Source organism: Chiroxiphia lanceolata, chromosome 7 (assembly GCF_009829145.1).
Source record: "Chiroxiphia lanceolata isolate bChiLan1 chromosome 7, bChiLan1.pri, whole genome shotgun sequence".
Classification (NCBI taxonomy): Eukaryota; Metazoa; Chordata; class Aves; order Passeriformes; family Pipridae; genus Chiroxiphia; species Chiroxiphia lanceolata.
In genome coordinates this window covers 33274691-33297146 of record NC_045643.1, presented here as the reverse complement: position 1 = coordinate 33297146, position 22456 = coordinate 33274691, and the positions used below count along the sequence as shown (strand labels likewise).

At 39.7% G+C, this 22456-nt stretch overlaps 1 protein-coding gene across 12 annotated transcripts in view; it reads right to left on the bottom strand.

Moving 5' to 3' along the window:
- Positions 1 to 22456, bottom strand: part of R3HDM1 (R3H domain containing 1) — a 76527-nt gene that overhangs the window by 34530 nt on the left and 19541 nt on the right. For 9 of the 12 annotated variants that reach the window (XM_032693257.1, XM_032693250.1, XM_032693260.1 and 6 more), the window contains exons 2-6: positions 14005 to 14213; positions 12972 to 13182; positions 5947 to 5988; positions 5413 to 5502; positions 81 to 195 (exon numbers count right to left, since the gene is read on the bottom strand). In XM_032693257.1, the coding sequence (XP_032549148.1) occupies positions 81 to 195; positions 5413 to 5502; positions 5947 to 5988; positions 12972 to 13142 (418 nt within the window). In that variant the 5' untranslated portion in view covers positions 13143 to 13182; positions 14005 to 14213. The remainder of the gene's footprint in view (positions 1 to 80; positions 196 to 5412; positions 5503 to 5946; positions 5989 to 12971; positions 13183 to 14004; positions 14214 to 22456) is intronic. The other 3 variants (XM_032693255.1, XM_032693261.1, XM_032693252.1) reach the window with 2 other exon arrangements.

Here is a 22456-nt window from a genome sequence, read left to right as displayed (position 1 = left end):
CAAACAAAAAGCTATAACTGCATTTCCATATGTTCTTTAGCCACACAGTACATTTAAAAGGACAATGACAGATAGCAAACCTCTTGATAACATTTTTCTGGACAGTTTATCACTGGATTTTTCCTTTTCTGATTCATCTTTTGCAGGTTTTTCTTCTTTTTCAAAGGACTGTGACAACTGGATCTGAATTTTCTCCTGTCAAAAGTAAAAACCAGTCACCACACAAATCATTTCATGCAATACCTGAAGAAGAACTGTTCTGTACTATATTACCTGCAGAACAATGAAGAAGAAAAAAAATTGTCTTCATATTCTTTTTAATCCCAAATGTGCTCTGTGTCACCATACAATGAAATTACTTATTAGTAAAAGTACAGAAAAGGCAGAGAAAGGACCACACACACTTTAGATTTACACACACTTCCAGGAATGCTATTGCAAATGAATATAAACTATCTTAATTCATAGACATATGAAAAGATTCCAGTTTTTCAGGTGTATAAATTTTATACAGCCTCTATGTTTTAGTAATGCATCATCCACAATGCTTTTTACCCCCATTCATTGTTTTTTACTATGAAAGCTTGTTTCAAGTTTCAATTTGGTTTATACTAAGAAGGAAAAAAAAAAAGTTTCAATCTAAGACAGACCAGCATTTCCAGATCCACAAAAAATAGGGAAAATGTTTCCAGTACAATATATCAAGGCAAAATTTGCAAACCTGTCATCAAGGCTTAGATCCTTAGCTTCCCGTGTATTTTGACAGAGGAGCTTTGTGTGCAATCATCTTAAAATCCCTGGTTTTATACAAGCAGGTGGACGATCATAAAACTTGTTTCTCAAACACAGCAAAAAGAGTTTCCCTTTGAAATTAGTGACATAATGGTTCCCTGAGTAGTGAAAGACTGCAGTTTGTTTTTCCTGCTTTACTCTTTCCCAGGATTGTCAGTGAAGGGCTGATGTCCTTCAGACAGCAAAGCCAGGGGAGGTTTGGAGCGATGGAGACTCCGTGTCCGAGTGACTCCAAGAGCAGGACTGGCAAAGTCCTGTCAGAGACTCCCCTGTTACTTCTGAACTCCCTCAAATGTCAGTTCTGCTCCCCCAGATGCCAGCTGAGTGGATGCTGTCATCTTCCCATCCCGAGGACATCTGATGCTTCCCAACCCAAAGATCCTGCCCCTCGTCCATCCTCGCCCATCCCTCTCCTGCCCTGCACCTGATCCTTTCCCACGCAGATCTCGCTCTTCCTTCAAACCCTTTCTCACCCACATCCAGGCACTTGCTCTGAGCTTCTCTCCTCCTGTGTCATTGCACAGGCTTGACCTCAGCCCTGGAATCTGGCCAGAGTTAAATATAGTCCAGATTCTCCAAGGCTGGAGCCTGTTCCACATGTCCACCCTGAGCCACTCCTGCCTGTGCAGCACAATGGGAACCCTGCATAGATCCCACAGGGGTCAAACAGCACTTTCCATCTGCAGCTTTGGAGCAACAACTTCTTCCAATGAGGAAAAAACATTCACTGACAGTTTTACCACCTCTCCCTTTGAGAGATTTTCCCCCACACTAAATGTTCTAATTAAACTTAGGAATTCATGAACACCCCAACACAACACCACAGTGTGAAGACTTCTCAGCTTGTGAGATCCTCTAGAACCACACCTGATAAACACCATCACAGGCACTAGCAAGGAACTCTCTTGTGGAATTCTTTCCTAGTCTTGAGCATTCCTTACCTCATAAACCTGAATATAATTCAAATGAGCAGTTTATTGTCACTCCAAAGTACATTACATTCACTGTTCACCCAGGAGCTCTGTAACTGTTATTTGAAAAACAAACATGTTTCTGTCTTATTAAGAAATTATTCTTGACCATCCATCTATGTGTTATCCTCCCTTTTACAATAATACTCTACAAAACTACCAGTAAATTAGGGAAATTTTCATAGTCTGATGTTCCTTCACTAGAAAACTGATTGAGTGCATGTTCTAAACTCATCTCCAGTCAATGCACACAGCAATGGTTCAGTCAAAGGATCTCAGCAAGTAATCATTTTCATACTTCTTTCCCCAACAGGAGCTAAAAAAGGAATCGCCATCTGAACAACCAGTTCTGCTACTATACCAGTTCTACTTCAAAGTGTGATACACCAGAACTGTGCACCAAAGGGCACTTTCTTGTGATTTCATGCTATAAAAACTGTAGCATCTAATTAAATATGACCTACTTGACAGCAAAGCTGCCGAGAAATCTTTTAACTTCTCTTCCCCTATAAAACTCTCCTAATCCAATCCTGCTTGCAGCAGGTCTCTGCTGGCATTGGGACTGAACAGAATCAGATCACCCATCCCAAGCCTTCACTGTAGCAGAGGATGTTGTCACCAAATTTTGATCAAACAAGAAAAAGCAAAGCACACCCCCCCACAATCATGAAAACCTGATAAAATCTTCCAGCTTAACACATCTGAGAAAAAAGGTGAGAATCAGGAAACATTACGGAATATTTCTCAAAGCCCTGTGTTCCAGGGTCTTGGCTTTTTACCAGCAATCTCCAAAGCCAACACCAACCTGAATTTACACAAGTCAATAGAAACTAACACGACAGACCCTTGTCTTCTCCTCCCACTCACCCTCCTTTGGGTTGTCTTTTTTTTCTAAATAAAAAAAGGTCACTCATTTAAAGATTTACTTACTTGTAACACACATTAATAACTGTAATTCATATGAAAACAGTCCTTCCTCAAAAAGGGCTGAAATGGATCATCCTTTGCTAGTGGTTGTACTTCCTATTGGAGTGCACAGTCAGAACAACCCAATATTTAGGCAAAGGATGGCAAGAGAATAGATACTGTATTTACAAAGATAAAAGATCAAATGTATCAGTTCATATAAGCTAGTATTTTCACAGCATCTTTTACTAGAGGACTGCCAGTGCTTTTTAACAAGGATTAACAATTTGTGAGGCTCTTACCTGGGTTTCTCAGTGAGGAACAGTATCTTGTTTCCTGTTGCAATTACTCAGGAAAATAGAAACTCCTGTATCGGAAAACAGATTGATCTGCTCCAGAGAGTTTCTTTGCTCAATCTCCCATCACAGCCTTAAAAGAGGAGCAGCCAGCAATGGCAGCAGGGACTTGCTGAAGTGACTTCTACACACCTGTATTAGAACTTCACCCTGCTGGAGCTGCTGCACACACCGGGGTGGAAGGGCTGACTGGTGGACAGTCACGGACACAACTACAAAGTTATCCCAAAACTCACACGAGTTCCTAGTTGAGTATATGCATTTTTCATCCTATCAAGGCTACACTTTCTAATAGTCAAAAATTGGGATTCTCCAACTATCATCAGCAACATCAACATGATTTTTTTCCCGTGTCTTAAAATCCATTTTAAGTATTAACACAAAGCTGGAAGCCACTTTTCAGTTGCAATCTCTGATAACAACAGAGCAGTGACTCTTCCAGCAAGGGGAAGTGTCACAGAGGTGACTTCCCCGCTGGCAGGGAGGGCTGTGTCCCTTCTCTGAGCCACTGCATCCCCCACACGTCCCAAGCACAACTAATACTTCAGACTGGGGGGCTTGAGGCAGCCAGCAGCCAACTGGTGGCTATGGAAGGACTCTTCCATGCCTTCCCGAAGATTGTTTGGGAAACAAGGCAAAACGGGTGAAGAAATTGCCCGAGTTGTTACAGAGGGCATGCAAGACTTGTGTCCCATAGGATGGGCACTCCAGCATCAGAACTTGTAACAAATTCCCATTCTAACCCTCCAACAAGCATTCCTCCACTCTACAGAGAACTAAATTTGTTCTCACAATCACTTGCACAGCTATTGGGATTAATTTCTTCCAGATTACTGCTTCCAAAGAAAACTCACAGCTAGATCTAATTCTGTTTCTGAACAGGCAATTTGCTTTATGGATTCCTTTTGTACCATCTTACATTATCACAATTCAATTCATTCTGTGGAACAGGCCTTTACCTCCCTCCTACTACCACACTAATTCCTTTCCACAACCACTTGGCAGTGCACAGCCAAGGACAGATTCCCAGAGGACTTGGTGACAAGTGCCATCTGCAGAGAACACTTATTACAAATGTCTGATTTTAAACCACTCAATCCATAGTCCTGCATAGTGCTGGAGGCTGGAAAAGCCTAATGCCTCATGTTTGAAATACACCCTGCATGAACCATCCACCAAATCAGGGTTCTGTCTTCTTGTAACTGGCTACTGTGACTGGAAAAGTTAAACCCCACTGCTTCAGACTAAACAATTCAGCCTCAGCTACATCCCTCAGCCTATTATCTTACACAAAACATTGCAACAGGGATGTAAGTCATTGTAAATAGCATTAGCTTTTCTGTTGGCTTTTAATCTCTTGCTCTGCAGCCCGTTCCAATCTATGACTTAGATTTTCATCAAATTAACAGGCCTGGTTTCTGAATTTCCCTACTCAACTCTTCAAATTGTGGTATATTACTGAAGGTCTACAAAAATACTATTTTTTCATTTTCCCCAAGGAAAAAAACCCCAAACCTAGATACTCTGTGCTTCAATTCCAAAAGAATTTTAACTACCTTGACAAACACCTACATGAGTTCTCAATGCCTGTCCTTTCCCAGAAGTGAATTAACCACTCCCCCAGCAAACCTCCTTCACACCTGCTATTCTACTGGTTCCTTCTTAACAAAAGTGAGTTTTCACAAAAAGAGAGTTTAGAAGCTTCTCAATAACAGCAAAGGATCATTTCAGTTTTGACAGGTGTGAAAAAACAGCAGCACTTTGATGGCCTCATTCATACATACAACCTACAGCCAGTAATAGCATTTTGCTCTGAAGATCCAGACTGGTATAAAGGTAAAGTCAGGTAAATTGGATTTTGTTTAAATTTTCTCAAGTATTTTTACATATTTTGTTCAGCATATAAGAACTTTAGGTGTGTTACATCATCCTGATACATTAGTCTTCAGGCACACCCAGGTAGGTGTTAACAGCCACCAGCAACTGTGGCTGACATGCAGGAATTCAGCTACAACACCAGAACTTACAACTGTTTCAATTTCCTAAATACAAAAAGCTGATAAATTGTGCTCCATACTAATCACAGTGTTTCTGGCTTACTGATTGCAGACAGCACTTGAGCAGGGTAAGAGCCCCTGAAATGCACTGTAAGACTAAAAAGTTAAACTAACAAATCCCCTCTTCCTGTCCCCAGATATCAACCAGCAGAGTCAGCAAAACATAAAAGCAGCAAATTCTTCATCTGACATGATCACCTCTATTAGAGCTGTATATGAAAAAAAAATTAAAACCAGGCGGTGCCCACATATTTAAAGAATACCCAAAAGATTTTCTTTTGAACAAGTTACTTGAAATTGTTTCAGAAACTTCAGTAATGTGGTTTTTACCTGGAGGTCCTGTGATATTTCAGCTGTGGGAGGTGGTGGATACTCTTCACATACAGCAAGGCTCCGAACTAACTTTAACTTTGTGTTTGACTGAAGGAAAGTATGTAAAATTAAAAACTATGGCTCATAAAAAGTTATATAAATACACCATAAGCCGTTATTTTTCCATTCATTTTATGTAAAACAAAATGGCTGAAAACTGCGTTTTTAATGTTTTCAATAGAATAAATAATTCTTTTAGGATGAAAACACCCAAGCAATTGCAGCTTTTGAAGGCACTACCAGCACAACAGAGCACATCTAATGAAAAGTAAATAAAAGTGTTTGGGAAAAGTGTTTCTCTCCATAACAATAAAAAGCCACTAAAAATATGAAGGCAAATCACAAAAGCAGACAACTAGGCACGACAAAAACCCAACAGAATAAAACAAAGCTACGATGCCAGAAAATAAAACTAAAGGCACTTTCCACAAAGTAATAAAGCTCCCCAAGCATGAAGGGCTCCCTCTGCATGCCAACACAGGGCTACTGTACCTTGGACCTCTTTGCTGCCTGTCCAAAGGACTGCAGGGGCCGCTGGACAACACAACAGAGAAGGGTGGGTTAAACTCAAAGTACAGGTGTGGTAACAAAAGTCTGTACAAGAGAAAGCTTTGACAGTTATCACTGAGAATTCTGTGACAGGAACAGCAGGTGCTTTGGGCTGCAGGATTATACCCTCTCCCACTTTCTTTGGGCCCGTCCTTGATTTCCCTTCTCCATTGATCAGGACTACAGCAGGAAGAAAGCATCACTCTGCTGCAGCAGCATCCAAGCAGTTCGCTCTCTCAGCCTGCTCCCACATTTTAAATTCCTGTGTCCTAATTTCCTTGGCAACATCACATGCTTTTTATAAATTTTCTTTCTATTCCTGAAACCTACCTGGAGAAATGATCATTAAAAAAAAAAAAAAAAAAAAAGCATTGCCTCTACCAGGGAACAGGTACCAGGTGATGACCCACTGTAAGCAGCTTAAAACACATTGGGTTTTCATCTTTTATCTTGGGACCTATAAAAGTATATTTTAAAATGAGCCACTGGTCATTTTTTTGCCTTTCATTTAATAACTTACTATGCATTAATATGCCTTTTCTCCTCCCGGAGCCATTTTAGTACCTTATTATGCATTAATTTGCTCTTTTTCCTCCCAGAGCCCTTCTTCTATTACTACTGTTCCTTAAAAAAGAAAAGATTACCCAGACTTTTACTACAGGATGTATGATTGAAAGGTACATTTGAACCAACAAAAGCATTTAACAATCTGTTAGCTGCACAGTTAAAACTAACCCAACCCTCTGTGCCAGTGACACAGGAATAGAAGCACTTAGAGTGGCATCACATAATTTAAGTACTGGTTTCCCTGGAGAACTAAAACTCAGGTACAGAGAAGCCTTTAATAGAACTCGTTTTAGAGAACACAAGTCTAATATTTGTAAGGAGAAAGGAATACTGGTAATATAATTTCAAATGTTGTTTAATGGACAATATTTCATCCTTTCAGAAGGAAACTAAATAGAAACTCCATTGGAAAGCTCCCTGAAGCCAGCCCTCCTCAGGAGATGTCTATCAAGCGCCTGAGCCTCTTAGCAGGATGTACATGTTGCTTAAAAAGCACACCTGGCCTCCAGCAGAGAGCTCTGCTCGTAAGGCAGAGCCACTTTTTCCCTCATTTTCCTCAAGTCCTAAATGTCTATTTTGGGTGTTGCAGCAGCTCAGCTGAGGAGCAGCAGAAGGGGAGCTCATTTCAGCTCATTTCACTGTGTAACAGCATTTTAAATAGCTGCACTGAAAACTAACTGAACTCATCAGCAGCTTTTCAAAGGAAGCTTGCTGGGATTTTGAGCAACAGAAACAGTCCAAATGCTTCCAGACCTGGAACCAGTCAGACTCTGAGTTTTGCTGTTTCCATACCTGGAACCATATAGAGGCTTGGAGTTTTGCTGTTACCTGCAAAATACTTTTTTCCTTTCCATCATCCCAGCTGAAAGCATTCCCTGCACCCTGAAAGGTGGTGCTCTGCACATCCCTCACAGAGTTCCTGTTATACCAAGCCACTGAACTTTCCAGAACTGGATGATTTCCCAACCTCCTGTGGATTACTCCAGCCTCGATTAGCTGAGGTGCATTCAAATCCAGTAGTGTAAACTCAAAATCACATCAGGACTACCAGTAGGGTCCTCAGTTCACTGTCCAGAAGCAAAGGAATCCCACTTGGACAATTGTTTATCTTTTGCAAAATTTTGGAAGATTTGAAACCAGTATATAAACCAAAAGAATATATGGAAGCAAACACCCCAGATCCAACATTTGAGGGGGCACAGAGGAGAGAAACCAATTTAGTTATACAGGGCATCAGACACTTTAAACCAGCCAAACAGAATTCCCAATACTGTTAACCAGAACTTGACACACAAGCTACTGCTCACTAATTAGATAAGTCACATATTTCAGTTATTTTTAAGAGTGATTAAAAAAAACAGCAGAGAAGAGCTTGTTGCTGGAAAGAAGAAACCATATTGTAATTAAATTCAGTCAAGATCTGTACAAAGCACAGATTTCTCCTCACTTTACCTCAGTAAAGTCTCAGGAATCCACTGCAGCCAAAACTTCAGTTTCACACCAGATAAAGTGAAGCAAATGCCTCAAAATTTAATTGAGATATTGAAATGATCCGGTATCAAATCTGAATTCTTCATAAGAATGTTTTAAATTAATGTGGGTTTTATATTTCAATGACAATAGGACAAGTTTGGTTGTACATTTCTTAAAGTGTTTTACATATGTTGTGTCTCATCTTCTGCTTTCCTTGGGGAATTACAGTTGTGTTTCCAGGTCGGAAAGCCAGCGCTGACACTGTCAATTTTCTAATGACAGGTGTTTGCAACCTCTGGAGAATAAGGCAATATAGGATATTCAGGGCAGTAAGCTAAGGTACTGGAATACTCTGGTGCTCAGTTTCATGAGCACCTGACAATTTTTAGGGACTAAACCAATACTAACAACACTGGGGGGCCACTGTAGGAGGGAGATTCTCCCTTGACTGAAATGACTCAAACCTCAACGTTCCACATGAGACAAGTTTCATCCTACCCATCACATCCAAACTTGTCCAACACTCCTGTGACAGGTCTGGATTCCTGGCTTTCTTGTGTGACTTTCAGGATGCCAAAGCATGAAATACAAGCCTCCACATCCAGCTGTAACTGTGAGCAATGAGCACCACACACTTGTTGGTAAGAAGCATTGGAATAATAAATGGCCAGAGTGCTGGGACAGCTCACAAGGTATGAGGTGTGAGGCCTGGGTCTGAAGGTACAAACCCCAAAGTCCCGTCAGTGCACTCTCAAAACATGAAGATAACTGGGCACAATCCAGTGATGCCTCTCATGGACAGAGGATGACACCATTTCCACCGGAATTCCAGGACAACAGGCAGCCAATGCACGTTGTAGCTGTTAATGAACATTTTCTCTCTTTTCAGGCCCATGAATTTTAGTTCTGTCCTAATTTCTCTGCACTTACTAGGTTTTGCTCCTACAGAGCATCTTTATGTTCCCCACTTGTGAAAAAGAATTTATAGCTAATTTAGAACATGCAATCCTTGGTGAGTGCAAATTAAGCAATTTCTTCATATTTGCAGCTCTCAAAGACTTCTACTGCCTTGAGAAAACACTGTGTTAATGAAAGCCCTATTTATAGTCATTATGGGCATGATTTCAAGACAGTGTTTAAAAGCAAGTATTCCAAATAATTGCATAATGAAAATAATGATTAGGTTCTTGTCTTTTAAAAAAACCCACAAAAAACACAACCACTTTTAAGACCAACTATTATGCTACATTTCCAACTGCATAAAAAGGGAAATAAGATAGCATTTACCAAACACATGTAATCATATACATCCAGGCTTTCAGTAGGAGTATTTGCCTACTTTATTTTTGCACTAATGACCTCACCAGATCACACATATTAAATGCAAAGGAAAGATGTGGAGCTGTTACAGATCTTCCTCCATCATCCCTGTGCTGTCTAAACAAGCTGCATAAAAACAGGGCAGGCACAAGATGGCAAACTAAGACGTGTGAAAGGCTTTGTGAAGGAGCCCTATTTCTGAAGTACCATTTGGACATTTCTGAGGACAGGCACAACAACACGACAAATCTGAACAAAGGGTGTTCTGAGGACACTCGGCTTTTCACCTTTCTGCTCAATTAGGTCTCAATTTTAAGTCCACTTAAGGACTACAGTCCTGAGCACCACAGAGAGATCTGTACCACTGAAGGAAGGAACAGTATGGGCTCTGGCTACTTGCTGTGCTCCATCAATGAGCAGTGACAGCAATTTTCCATGACACAGAAGAGGGTGACTGATGGAAAAATAGCTTCACCATTGGACATGGAGGCAGTTCAAAAGTAGAGAATCTACCTGATCATTTACCTATTTAAAAGTATTATGTCACATATTTTGGAGACAAAGAAAGGTAAATCCTGCCAAGGCCAAAACAGCTGGGGAGGAGGCAAAAAAAAGCTTCAGAGAACTCAAGCTGTGAAAGAGAGAGAGCACTCAAGGTTTGCACCAGTAGGGAGGAAAGGAACTTGTAGAAAGAGAGATGTCAAGTTGCCAAGTAAAAAAATTAACCTGATTCCCCCAAAGGACAGAGATATCTGTGTAATTAGCATAAAACAAAATCAGAATGACACTCCTTAATACAACATTTGCCTTGCCTATCTCATACAGAAGATGCACACAACTCTGTATTCATGCTCCAGCCTCCATCCTTCCACAAGGTTTTTATGGTTTAATAAAAGAAATGTTCCTAATAATAAGAACCATAAGGCACTATCTTGCAAGATAAATTCAGATCTTTAATGTGTTGGCAATATTTCCTGACAGCCTTTACAGTATTGCCTGTCCCCACCACCCAAGGACAAAGGCAACACACTTCAGATGCTGTATTCCAGCTAATTCCAAATTAGTGTGTTGTCACTTGACCTGGATAAGATGAACATGTGGGAGACAACAGTGATTGGTGAACCAAAACCTTCCTGATCCCAAAAACTACCACAGTGCTGCTGTGCATGTTCATGTGCCTCTTGTTTCCAGTGTCATTCAAATGACACTTGAACCTCAATTCAGATATGACAATCCAGAAATCTCTGTATCAGTTATACTACTCTTGCACTACTTAAAGAAATTGGAAGTGCTGGCCACATCCTCTGATTAGATACTTTTCTCATTCACATTGTACCTCCAACAGCATCCACAATAGCAAATCAGTTACTAATGCACAACCCCTCAAAAGAATCTGGAATTTAGAACCACAGTTACATTTCAAAACATAATCACCAGTTTCTGAATCATGAAGATCCAGAAACACACCTGAACTCAAACCACGTTAAGTTCAGACAGAGGAAAAATCACAACCTCTTTCTTCCTTGGCTGTAAAGAGTCAGAAATCAAGTGATAACTGTACTCAGGAGTATTATTGTAGTTTGCCAATAGGTATTAAACCTATTCTACTGCTAGGGAGGAAAGCCAAATCCAAATCCCATCCAACTCCCACCCCCAACCCATCCTCTCAATTAGCAAACAGAAGAACACAACAAATTCCAATAAGCTTCTGATAATGTTCTCTAACATTTCTCAGCAAATACTTTATAACCTGCACTTAATGACAAGTCGTGTGTTCTGTGAAACTTCATCAAACTATTTAATCATCCATTAGGTAAAAGCTTGCTGATTGCTCCACTGTTCCACAAGGATTTTTTACTAGGGACAATCCAAAATGTTTGTATTTTAGTATAAAACATGCTTTCAATGAGAACTCCTCAAATATATGACACATATATTTGCACCAGAGGCTACCACAGTACAAGTGACATCAGCTTCTACTGATTTCCCCTGTTGCAAAGGGCTTGCTCACATTAGCAAGGTTCCACTGGCAACTGCCTGTCTCCCACTCTGGAAATCTGCACCCTCAGCCTCCAAACTCCGTTTTTAATGACACTGCTGAGGTAACAGGAATGTTCCAATTCCAGTGGAGACTCCTGGACACCACTGAGCACAGATGCCAGTGAAGCTGTGGCCATCAAACAGCCTCCAGTTACTCAGTTCCTTTTGGGTATGGAGAGAATTGTTCCAGCCATCAGCCCTCAATCCTGGGCAGCACCCCAAGCAATCACCCCCTGCCAAACCCACACCCCTGGCAGCTCTAACAGGTTCATTCCTCTGGACTTTCTGCATGGGGGGTTTATTTCTTATCTGCCACTTGAGTCTCATACAAGTTTCCACACCACAATTTGTTGAACGGGATTTGTTAAATGAGGAAACGTGAAAGGGATTTTTCCATATTACTGAACTGTATGAAAATAAATAAACCTTAAATTAATTTTTAAGGCTTGCTACTAAGATATTGCATTGATTAAAGGAAATACCAGCTCAGCCATAATGCCACCAGCTTTTCAGTAGCAGTTATTTCTTATGTTTCAGGAGAACTATTTCATTTCAAGGATTTATTTTTTTCCATAAAGTTATCTATTTACACTGATGTCAGCCTTAATAAAGCCAGCAGACATTAAAGTGTAAAACTATTGTTATTTCAGGGATCTACAAGATTTATTTGGAAGCAATATAACATACAGATAAAGTTTACTTCACTCTGTGGAGTATTGAATTGTTAGTCTTGAACAAAACTACTCCCCAAAGAACCTTTTACTCAATTCTCAATAACAAAAATCTAATAAGTGCTGTCCTGGTTTTGCAACCCACAAGAGAATCTCCCATATCCCAGTCAGGATTTTTAACAGAAAATTGTTCAGTCTTAACCCACAGACACAAAATTCCTATAGAGAACTAGATTTTTGTAAAACACAAACTTCTGTGCTTTCTTTTAGAAATCTGATCCATTTTCTAGGTTGTGTCAGAAATTTTTAGCTGCTTTCCTGAACTCCTCCTCATCTGAGCTGCTTACAGTCCTCAGGGAGCAGGTAGGAGCCTCAGCCAGGAGTGAGTTACCTTGTCCCACGGGAAAGAGACCCATCTCCCAGGACTCAGGAGCATAAACACTAAACTAAACCTCAGAGGGATCAAATCTGCTGCCACAAATTCCCAACCCACCCTTATCAGGGTGTTCTCCATTAACATAAGGTGTTTTCACACTATTTGCCTCAGCTCCTTCTCACTTGTGATGCCATGACTTCTTTACAGGTCCATCTCCCACCTGCAAAGGCCATTCTTTATATGAATCATGAGGACTGTCTTTCCTACTTAAAAGTCATGTAACAAAGCTGTCAAGCAGTGAAGAACAGAGGAAAAGAGAAGGTATTCTTAAAAATGTCTGACTCATCTTTACAGGAGGGGAGAGGAAGCAATAATCATCCCACTTGCTTCCCTAACACCAGCCAGGTTTTCCTACCCTGTACCAAAGAAACACCTTAGAGGATGAAGAGAATGGAGAAGAACAAGACACATATTTATTTAACATGATACACTAGTGAAAAATGAAGGGAAGAGCTCCTTACCGGCATACTGTTCTTGTTATCAGGACAATTCTCATCCTTCTCTGCTGGAATCTGCTCCTGACTTCCTGATTTTAGGAGGTTTTCAACTGGGTCTGTGTCTTTAAATTCAGTTTCTGAACCCTTCATTGCATCAGTTTCATCTTTTACAGTGAGAATATCAGACATCCTCATTAGAAAAGGTTATTTTAAAATTCTACAAGAAATATGGAACCTTTAGGACAAAGAAAAAGTGGATCATTGAGTCATTTAAAATTAATCAAAAAACCCCACCCATACCTAAACAGCTGCCCAAAATAAACACAATTTTGTTGCAAAAAGGATCTTTTTCCTGTCTTGTATTAGAGGAAGTGATTTCTTTTTAACCACTTTTATCAAGAGGCTTTAAGAACAAACATCTCTACAAACAAGAACTAAGGGCTGCACTATTGGATAGCACTCACAGATTTTTCTTTCTCTATTTTAAAAATAAACTAGGTTCCAACAGAAACAAGGGAAGATTTTCTGAAAGGAAAAGAGAATTACACATAGATTTATTTTAAGAGGGTTGAAAGTAATTAGATGAATCATAATTTCCCAAGTGTGCAAAAAATCATAAATTTCCTTAAAACTTTTAAGTTTTATTGTTGCCAGATAGTTCCTGCATTCAGAACTTGTGCAGTTGGTATCTTACGTACCAAATATAGTAAAATTAGTCTTAATAAAATTAAGCATTTTCTCAAAAGCAACAAAGAAAGAGACAGATTCGGTAATTAAAATAATAATAACCACTATCAACAAATATAATTTATAATAATAATAATTTTTAAAACTCTATAAAATATGACTAAATGTTGTAACAGAATCACCTCAAATTTTCCCTAGAAAACAAGAAACACAAATTCTTGTCATTACTCAGCTACAGTGCAAGTAAAACCAAGAATTTCCCATTTCTCCAAAGAAATAAAGAGTAAGATCTGAATGCTTAAAATCATTCACAGGAAACAAACAACAATCAAAGAATATTGTAGAAAAGTCTTACTATCTGGGTTAGTACCTGATATGTCCTACAGTTTGGGGATTGAGGTCTTCCACGAAGATAAAATAGAATAATCCGAAGTTCCTTTTCACAGTTGTCAACCAGGATGTCAGCTGGAATGAACCATCTGGAATCTGGCAGGAGGAGTCCCATGTCCCTATCCCCAGTGTAGAGTCCTGGACAGAACTATGTGGTCTTGAATCAGCAGGAACATCCCTTTTGAATGCCTGAAAACCAACAAAGGAAGTACATTACACTTTTACTCGGTGTGGGAGGGGAGAGGGAACTTGGTGACACCCAAAAGCTTAAATAGTCATTTTAAGGAAGAAAATAAAAAACCAGAAGCCATAAAAGAAATCAGCTTTTGTCACACCCATTTTACTTGTCCTATCGAGCAGCAGTGACGGTTTTCCTTAGAACTCCAGACATTATAGAGTTAACACTAGTCATAATAAACATTTTGTTGGCATTCCTGGTGACACTGTTCCTATAAACAAGCAGGTATCTTCCCAAAGAGGCAGAAATCCGCAGCTCAGAGGGTGTGGGGGAGTGACAGGCCATGGAAGCTCCCAAACCCCTGTCAGCGTAACAGCGATTTTCTCTTTGTTGTAGTTAATAATCTACATGATCCATATTTTAGGCAACTTGAATTACAGAAGACAGTTTTATTTCTCTCAGCAAAATAAATGCCATCGGATTAGGATTTACAGTTTTACAAAACTGATAATGTTCCATCTTCCCTCTTTTTCAGATTTGCTTCTCTGAGAAAGAAGTAAGCCCACCACCCCCAAGGCAGCATTTGAGGTGGAAGGCAAGGGCACACCTCTCATGGCAAAGCAAAAGTAACTCCAAGACGGTTTTCCCAGACAATCCAGATGCAGATACTAAGATTTATGAAGAAGCTCAGGTTAACAACCTTCACTGTTAAGCAGAACTTGAAGAGAGATGCTGTTTGATTTTGTTGCCTGATATATGATTTGCACTATATTTAGATAAGTGTTCAAAAATATTACATGCTGAAGACAGAAAAAAAAAAATCATCAAAACTCAAAACATGTACGTCCAGTTGCAATTATAATATTGGAAAATAAGTGTAATTTAATTGCTACTCCCTACGCAAGTCACAAACATTGTAACTGCAATGAACACCTTGAAGTTTTTCCTTTAATCCCATCAAATTCACTAAGGGCTCCTGTCCCTTTGCAAGACCATTTTCAAACGGTCTCAGCATCCTCAGTTACTAAAACTCCTGCTGCAAACATATTGCCTGCCTATGTCAATCCAGAAAACTGATGCACAGGAAAAATGTCCTTATATTTCCTACACCAACCTAACTGCAAATCAGCTTAGAACTTTTTCTGGACAGATTTTTCCTTGCAGACAGATTTAAAGCTGCAGATTTGGTGCTATGCAACCTATAGGAAAAGGGAGAGAGTTGAGGAAAAGCTGTATAGTTTCAATTCACACATAAATATCTAGTTTTTGGGTTCACAGAATGTGGCTATTTTGAGTCAACTGGAATCACCATATGTGCATCCACGAGTAAATGCTTCAGACTAAGAGCAAAACACACTTAATAGAAAAATGAATCTTTGCTTACCTGATTTTTTAAATAATAACAGCCACATATGCACTGTAATTAATAATGCAACCTTGTGTTTGTGACACACAACTGTGAGTTATAAGTACTTGGGTAACAGTCCCTGAAGTTTCCTCTAATCCAGACAATTTTCATAGCTGAGATAATCTGGTTCTAGTTTCTAAAATGGCACAGATTGGATTAAAAAAGACTTCAGGAATTTTATGTGCTTCAGTCTGAGCAGGGGAGCAGATCACAGACCATCCTTATGAATCTCAGCTCTTTCAACTCCCCAAATAGTTGGATGTTAATTTACTGTGTCCTGTGAAGGACAGAAAAAAGGAGAAAAAAAGCAGCAAGGTTCCTTAGGAGCTGCTCTACTCTCTGGGGAGGAAATTGGTTCTAGTCAGCAAAGTGACTGACTGACACCAAATCCCAGTACTGGCCATAGACTGGACTGCAATACTGACCAATATAAAATCTGCAGATTTTAATAACAGGGACATGATATCTCCGCCCTAAAATTATCTGAACAGTGAAAGGACTGAGCATCACTTATAATATTAAAAGTTCAAACAGCTCACAACAGATCTTGTGAAAAAAGCCTTTCAATTTTACTATATTTTAGAGGTGACAAAAATAGGCATGGAGAGGAAGTACAAGAACTTGCATGTAAAAGTGGAGGATAATATGTCACACTGTAGCTTCTTCACCCTCAGGGCTGCTGTCCCCATCTGAGCACTTAGTGCTGAAATGTATGTTTTTCCTCTTGTTCATCAGATTAGTAACACTATACACCCACCACTCATCTTAAAAGTCCAGTAATTCTCTTTCTGAAAAGTTGTAACCACTTTGTCTATGTAACTATTCTCCCCATTTCAGAGGGAAAATCGTAATTATGAGCTGTGAGTGAAGTCTAGTACTGCATAGGCACATGCTTGTCAGTCAGCACATCATATAAAGGTCAGTGCTGTGCTCTTGTTGCTTTCTTTTGCACAACCTGTGACAAGACAGAAAAAAAACTCATCCAGCAAAGCCATTCCTGAGTTTCATGATGGCAGCCTCCTGAATCCTGACACATGGAAAACCATCGGGTCCTTTGTGTCAGGTTCTGACTTGAAAATCATCATATGGAAACCCACTCAATTGACCTGTAATGAGTAGAGATATTTCTGGGAACAGGATCTACTCAATCCAATTTCTCTAATAGGCATCAATAGTTCCATCTCCTTCTTGTGGGCAGTGTAGATGGAGATAGGAAGCTTTGCTCTGCCCATGATGGAAGAAATCCAGTCTTTTTCTTTTAAAAAGAAGGTAAAAGACAGAAGGTGATTTTTTGTTCTGTGTTAAAGTTATTATTAATATAATTGTTGTAAAAAACCCCAGGAACAGCTGTTAAAATAACTGATATCAAAATAAGGGCAAGAAATTGGATTAGAAGGGTGAGGGACAAAAAAAATCCACGTTCAACACACAAAGTGGACATGCTGTCAGTGGAGAGGTAAAATGAAAAATTATTTCTTAAAAAAGCTTCTGTTCACCAATACCTCAAGAGAATTCCTGCACAGGCCTTAAGAGTATCCCTGGTTGTGGACAAGGTCCATCTTATTTTTACTATAATTGTGAGTTACCCCTAACCTGGCAGTCAAAATTTTGTGCTGAATTCCCAGTGAGGTTTGTTGCAAGTCATTCCAAAATCTCCAGGCTGTACCTTGGGTTAACTCCCAACATCTAGTTCCAAGCAAAGCTCCACTTCTCCTCAGAAGCTGCTTTAACTTTATGTGAAAACTCCCCTTTATGCCTGTACATACACCCAGAGGAAGCACAGCAGCAGGTTATTTCTTATGCTATTTATCACATATTCCATTAAACTGATTATAGGGATAATCCTCCCTAGAGAGAGGAAATATCAGGAAGGGGAAAAAATGCATAAAAGCAGCTCTGCATTAAACAATTACCATTACTGCAAAAAAGCTAGACTAGTAATATCCTCCTCAGAAGCAGCACTATCTACTTAAAGGGAACCTACAAATCCACTTGTTTTTTCATTTAGGAGACCCAAGTTTTGTCTAAGGCTCATGTTATTTCAAAAAAATCTATTACAGAAGGAGCTGCATGAGAAAAGACGCAAACCAACTCTGGCACAGCAGCTTATGTAGTGACTCCCCCCACGGCTCAAGGGGAGGAACAAACTGATGAACACAACAGTCTGTAGGACAGTCCTGCCTTACCCCTGGAATAACGGTGAGGCAAACCTTCCCGGGATGTGGAACTGCTTTGTCTTTTTTCTGAGAGAAGTCAGGACATTTCCTAGAAAACCACAACTGTGAAGACTCAAATAAAACACTTGCCACAGCAAGAGCTTTTTCCATCTGTTTTTCACCTCAAGTATACAAACGTATTTATGTGAGCACCATAAACTCAGGGCTCCTGTGATTAGAACAAACACCGACTCTCCCCACCAACCAAAAACACTCATGAAGTTACAGATGTTCCTTTGTTAGGATGAAAGGGGAGAATGTTTATGCCTTAAGCGGAAAGATGTCAATCAAAATTATCTTATCATTACACTAACACAAGCTATGGGTGTAACTAAAAGAGAATTACTGCATCCAGCTACTGCTCAGTTCTTGAGGACCACAATCCACACACAGTTCTTGGGAACAACTAACTTTGGTGAGTCAGACACCCAGACCAACAGAGAACTAACTCACCATTATCTGAGCACCTGTAGATGAGTCCTGAGGCAAAAGATGGACAACATGACCAACACCTATATTTGGAACAGATGAGTTCCTCCTGGGAAACTTTCCTTGGGGGAGAGGTGGGAAAAGGACTGGAGGAAAACTGCCTGAGGTGACAAAGGAGAGGAAAGGAGAAGAAAAAAACAAAACAAACCTCCATCCCAACCCTGAAAATCCTGACTTGGAGAGCAAGGGAGGATTCCAGAGGGAGCAATATCTGCTGCCACAAACGGCCCAGGCTGTGCTCACAGATGCTCCAAGAGCCATAAGCCAGGGGCTGAAAACAGAATTTTGCTCTCCCTCTCTCAGCTAGTGCTTCTGTGGCCCAGGCTGTTAAAAATCTACCACACAGGATCTATAAAACGGAGCAGATGATTTTAAGATTGCCATTCATTTCACAGAAAATTCAAAGCAGATTTGTACAATTATGAGAAATAGAAGCTGGAATTCTGCAGAGGCAGCTGTTCCCTTTTTCCAGAAAAGGCAACACCTGTTTTCTGCATGTTATCTTTATGTCTAAAGTTTGAGACCCATTAAATGACTCACTGGGAAGCCAAGAGTCCTGGCCTGCCTACTGCACTATGATATTGTGCAGGTCTGGTCTTAATTATACAATTATTAATAACAAATAAATGAGAAATTGATCCACTTTTGAAGTATGAATCAAAAAGATTCACTAATGTTGCTTAGATTTATGTACTAGAAAATGCTGTACGAGTGAATCCAGGCTGTATTGATTTAAATACACTTAAATCAGAGATTTATACTTTTCCCAATGCTGCTATTTACCCAGGTTTGGAAGTTCTACATTAATCACTTAACAACTGAATGCTATTTACTGCATTAGCATTAGAAGATACTTCTTATTTGATTCAATTTACCAAGCTACTTAATAATCAGATTTTCAAAGAAGCAGTACAATGATAGATTAGAATACAAACACATAATGTGCAGTTACTCTACCTCCTTCAAAATTAATTAAGGACTGAATGTATCCTGCTGTCTGTGCAAGTGATGTCCTACTACCAACTGTAGGCATCATTTAAAAATTAACTGGACAGAAATAGCACCAAATTTAGCAGAAGACATTTGCAGACTTTCTTGAGAAAAATCCCTCCAATTAGGACAGAAAATCCCACAATTGTGAACCCAATAAAAGGCTCTCACAGGACTGCTCTGTAAGGAAGGACAGACTTAAAGCACCAGAACAAACCTGTCAAACACCCATTTCAGCCCTAAGCACGCTCTGGTGTGCAGGTTATTATTTGTACAACAATAATGCTGCATATCAGAAAGAAAAAGTGAAACTTGCCCTCGGCCTTGTAGTTCATCACTTAAATACTCCTTTTCTTTACTGACACATTTTCATGCTACAACCTCTACAATACTTTTAAAGAACAATACAGTGCCCTTCTCTGTCACACCCGGGGCCTAAGACAGAACACTACCACTGTTCACAGGATGGTTGACAGGCTTTTAAAGAGGACACCTTTCCCAGGAATAGGCATGTGAGAAGCCAAGGTGTATTATTAGTAACTATCCCTCCCCCTCCCTTTATATTTTAAATTCTGAGCAATAATCTAAGGCTGTGTAATCCTGCCTCACCTTCTCCTGTGAGTTCACTCCTGAATGCAATAGGAATGCTTAGCTGATAGTGACAAAAAAATAACAAGATAATTCCTTCAGGAACGTAGCTGCATAAATGAGAATAAGAATTTAACAACCAGCAAGACTAGAGCAGTCTTTTATTCTACATATGGATAGGAAACTGTAGCATTCAAGTACTTATGTAGAGTTTGTCATTGTAACTTTTTATCCACAAACTCAAAAAAATAAATCTTGAAATGTACACTGAATAAACTCTGCCACTGTAAAACCCTTCTTCAGAGGAATCTGGTCCTCAGGAGGGTTGGCTATTCCACTCTGCACAAAGCACTGTCACTGTCCTTTGAATTCCCTTCCTGCACTTCACTTTGGACTTTTAGGATATGAACAATCAGAGCCGAGTACATCATAGGAATTAAAGGTTTCCTCGTGGAAAATGGAACAGTCCCCTGGATGTAATTCCTGCTACAACGGAAAATGGCAAAGGGGTTATGCTCAGGTGCTTCCAGCTCACTATTAAATCTGGTAGGCTTCAGGTATTTTCCTTTTAACAATTTAGGAAAGGAAAGGATTGGCATTCCAGGATACCCCCTAGGGAAAAAAAATCCCACCACAATCCTTGTTTTCACATGGAGAGCTTCACATGAAGAACAACAGGAGTCCGAGTTCCAACAAATGCAGGGTTTCTGATGAAATTACAGTCCTAGCATTGAACAATCTGTGGTGGATGGAAACCAACTTGGCTTGCATTTGCATATTGTTATTACAAAGCCCAGCTCTGTGGCCAGGCCACTCTCATTAAGGTAACTATAATAATCTCAAATGGTTTATACACTATTTAAAGTTGTAGCTCCATTAAGATCTGTTCTCACTTTTTTTTTTTTTAAGCTTTAGGGAGAGAGGGGGAAAAAAATAATTTCCGAAACAGACTTTAAAACAGTTCCCTAAACGCAATTTTTTATATAATTGCCTCCTGGACAGCATCTGCACAGGGCAGATGTACGTTGGCAGACAAAAGCCTGAACACTATTGCAGCATTAACCTTTCACAAATGCCAGCCCTCAGAGAGAGCTGAGCTTTAGGTTAGCGCAAAACACATCTGTTGAGTGGCTCGGCCTCTCCCCCCCAGAGAACGTGCCTGTCTAAAGGCATGAGGGACAAACTATTTCAAAAGCTCATGAAATCCAACATGATGTGTCTTTAGTTCTTGCCAGCACAGTTCTGTTGGCCTGGGAGGCGAAAAATGAATGCCCTCCTCACATGACATTGCTGGAGCAGCAAAAGCTCTGCAGAAACAACTGTGCTGACGAAGACTTTGTTGGCTTGGCTTTCATGATTGAGAGGAACCCGACTGACAGCACAAAAACTCCTCCTGGCTCTTGAGTTTCCACTCTGGGAGCTCTGTGGCTGATCCTCACCCAGCTCTGTGTCCCTGTGCCCACACCAGCACCTCCCACAGCTTCCAGCCATTTCATCTGTCAAGCAACCCCCAAACCTGCCCTTTCTATCCTCATGTTGTTTATATTCCACGCTCACCCATCATCCTTTATCAGCTCCTTTTGTCATCTTGCATATTTTTTCCCCCCACAATTTTTTCATTTTCAACTCTATATTTAGAAAGCTCCCAACAATTCCAGGAAACACAGTCTGTAATACCACACAGCACAAAACTCTGCATAAATCACCATATAATCTGTTTCATGTTTATCTCTATGTATCTAATACCTTTAAGTCACAAAGTCAGTCAAGTGAAGGACCCAAAACTGTTTTCAAATATCAAATAGTCAGTTGTCCTATTAAAAACAGCTCTTCAAAAGGGGAGAAGAATCAACTGTTAATAGATCATTCCCTGAAGCTTCATTTCTAGTGTTAAGGCCTTAAAATGAAACTGGAGAAGAGTAACAGTATGTTTTTTCTGTGGCAATTGAAAACAAATATTTTGGGAAAAAATAACTGGTTTTCCCTTTTATAAGGTTATTGATGCTTATTAAATGTCAGAGGGTTTATAGTATGATAAAGTATAGCCTGAGCTGCTTTAAAAACAACTAAATAAGAAAGATTAAAAACTTTTTAAATATTACCAAGCTGTAAGCTAACCAAAAGTATCTTCAAGTCTTTTCAGCTCAGCACTGATTAATTTTCCTATATTAGAAACAGGACAGAAGTAATAGTACATAAATATTTTCAATTCAGATACAGTAAAAAATCATCTTGCTACTTAAAACACTTCACAGAAAGCACAACAACCACTACATGCAGAAAACACATAACATCAAATAAAGTCCCATGCAATCGACACGTCCTCACGATACAGCAGTAAATTTAAAACCTCAAAATAGTCAAAGATTGATTTTTTCCCCAGTTATTTTAAGCAAATAAACTGAAACGTTGCCTCTGACTATTTTCAGTGGATACCCTTCAAAGAGCAGCTTTCTTAAAAAGACACCAATCTCCACTTCATTTAGCAAACAGCCACCCAGAGCTGCACACAGAAGCTAAAATTTTTCTAGGCATAATTCAGGTTTTATTCTTAGAATATAAG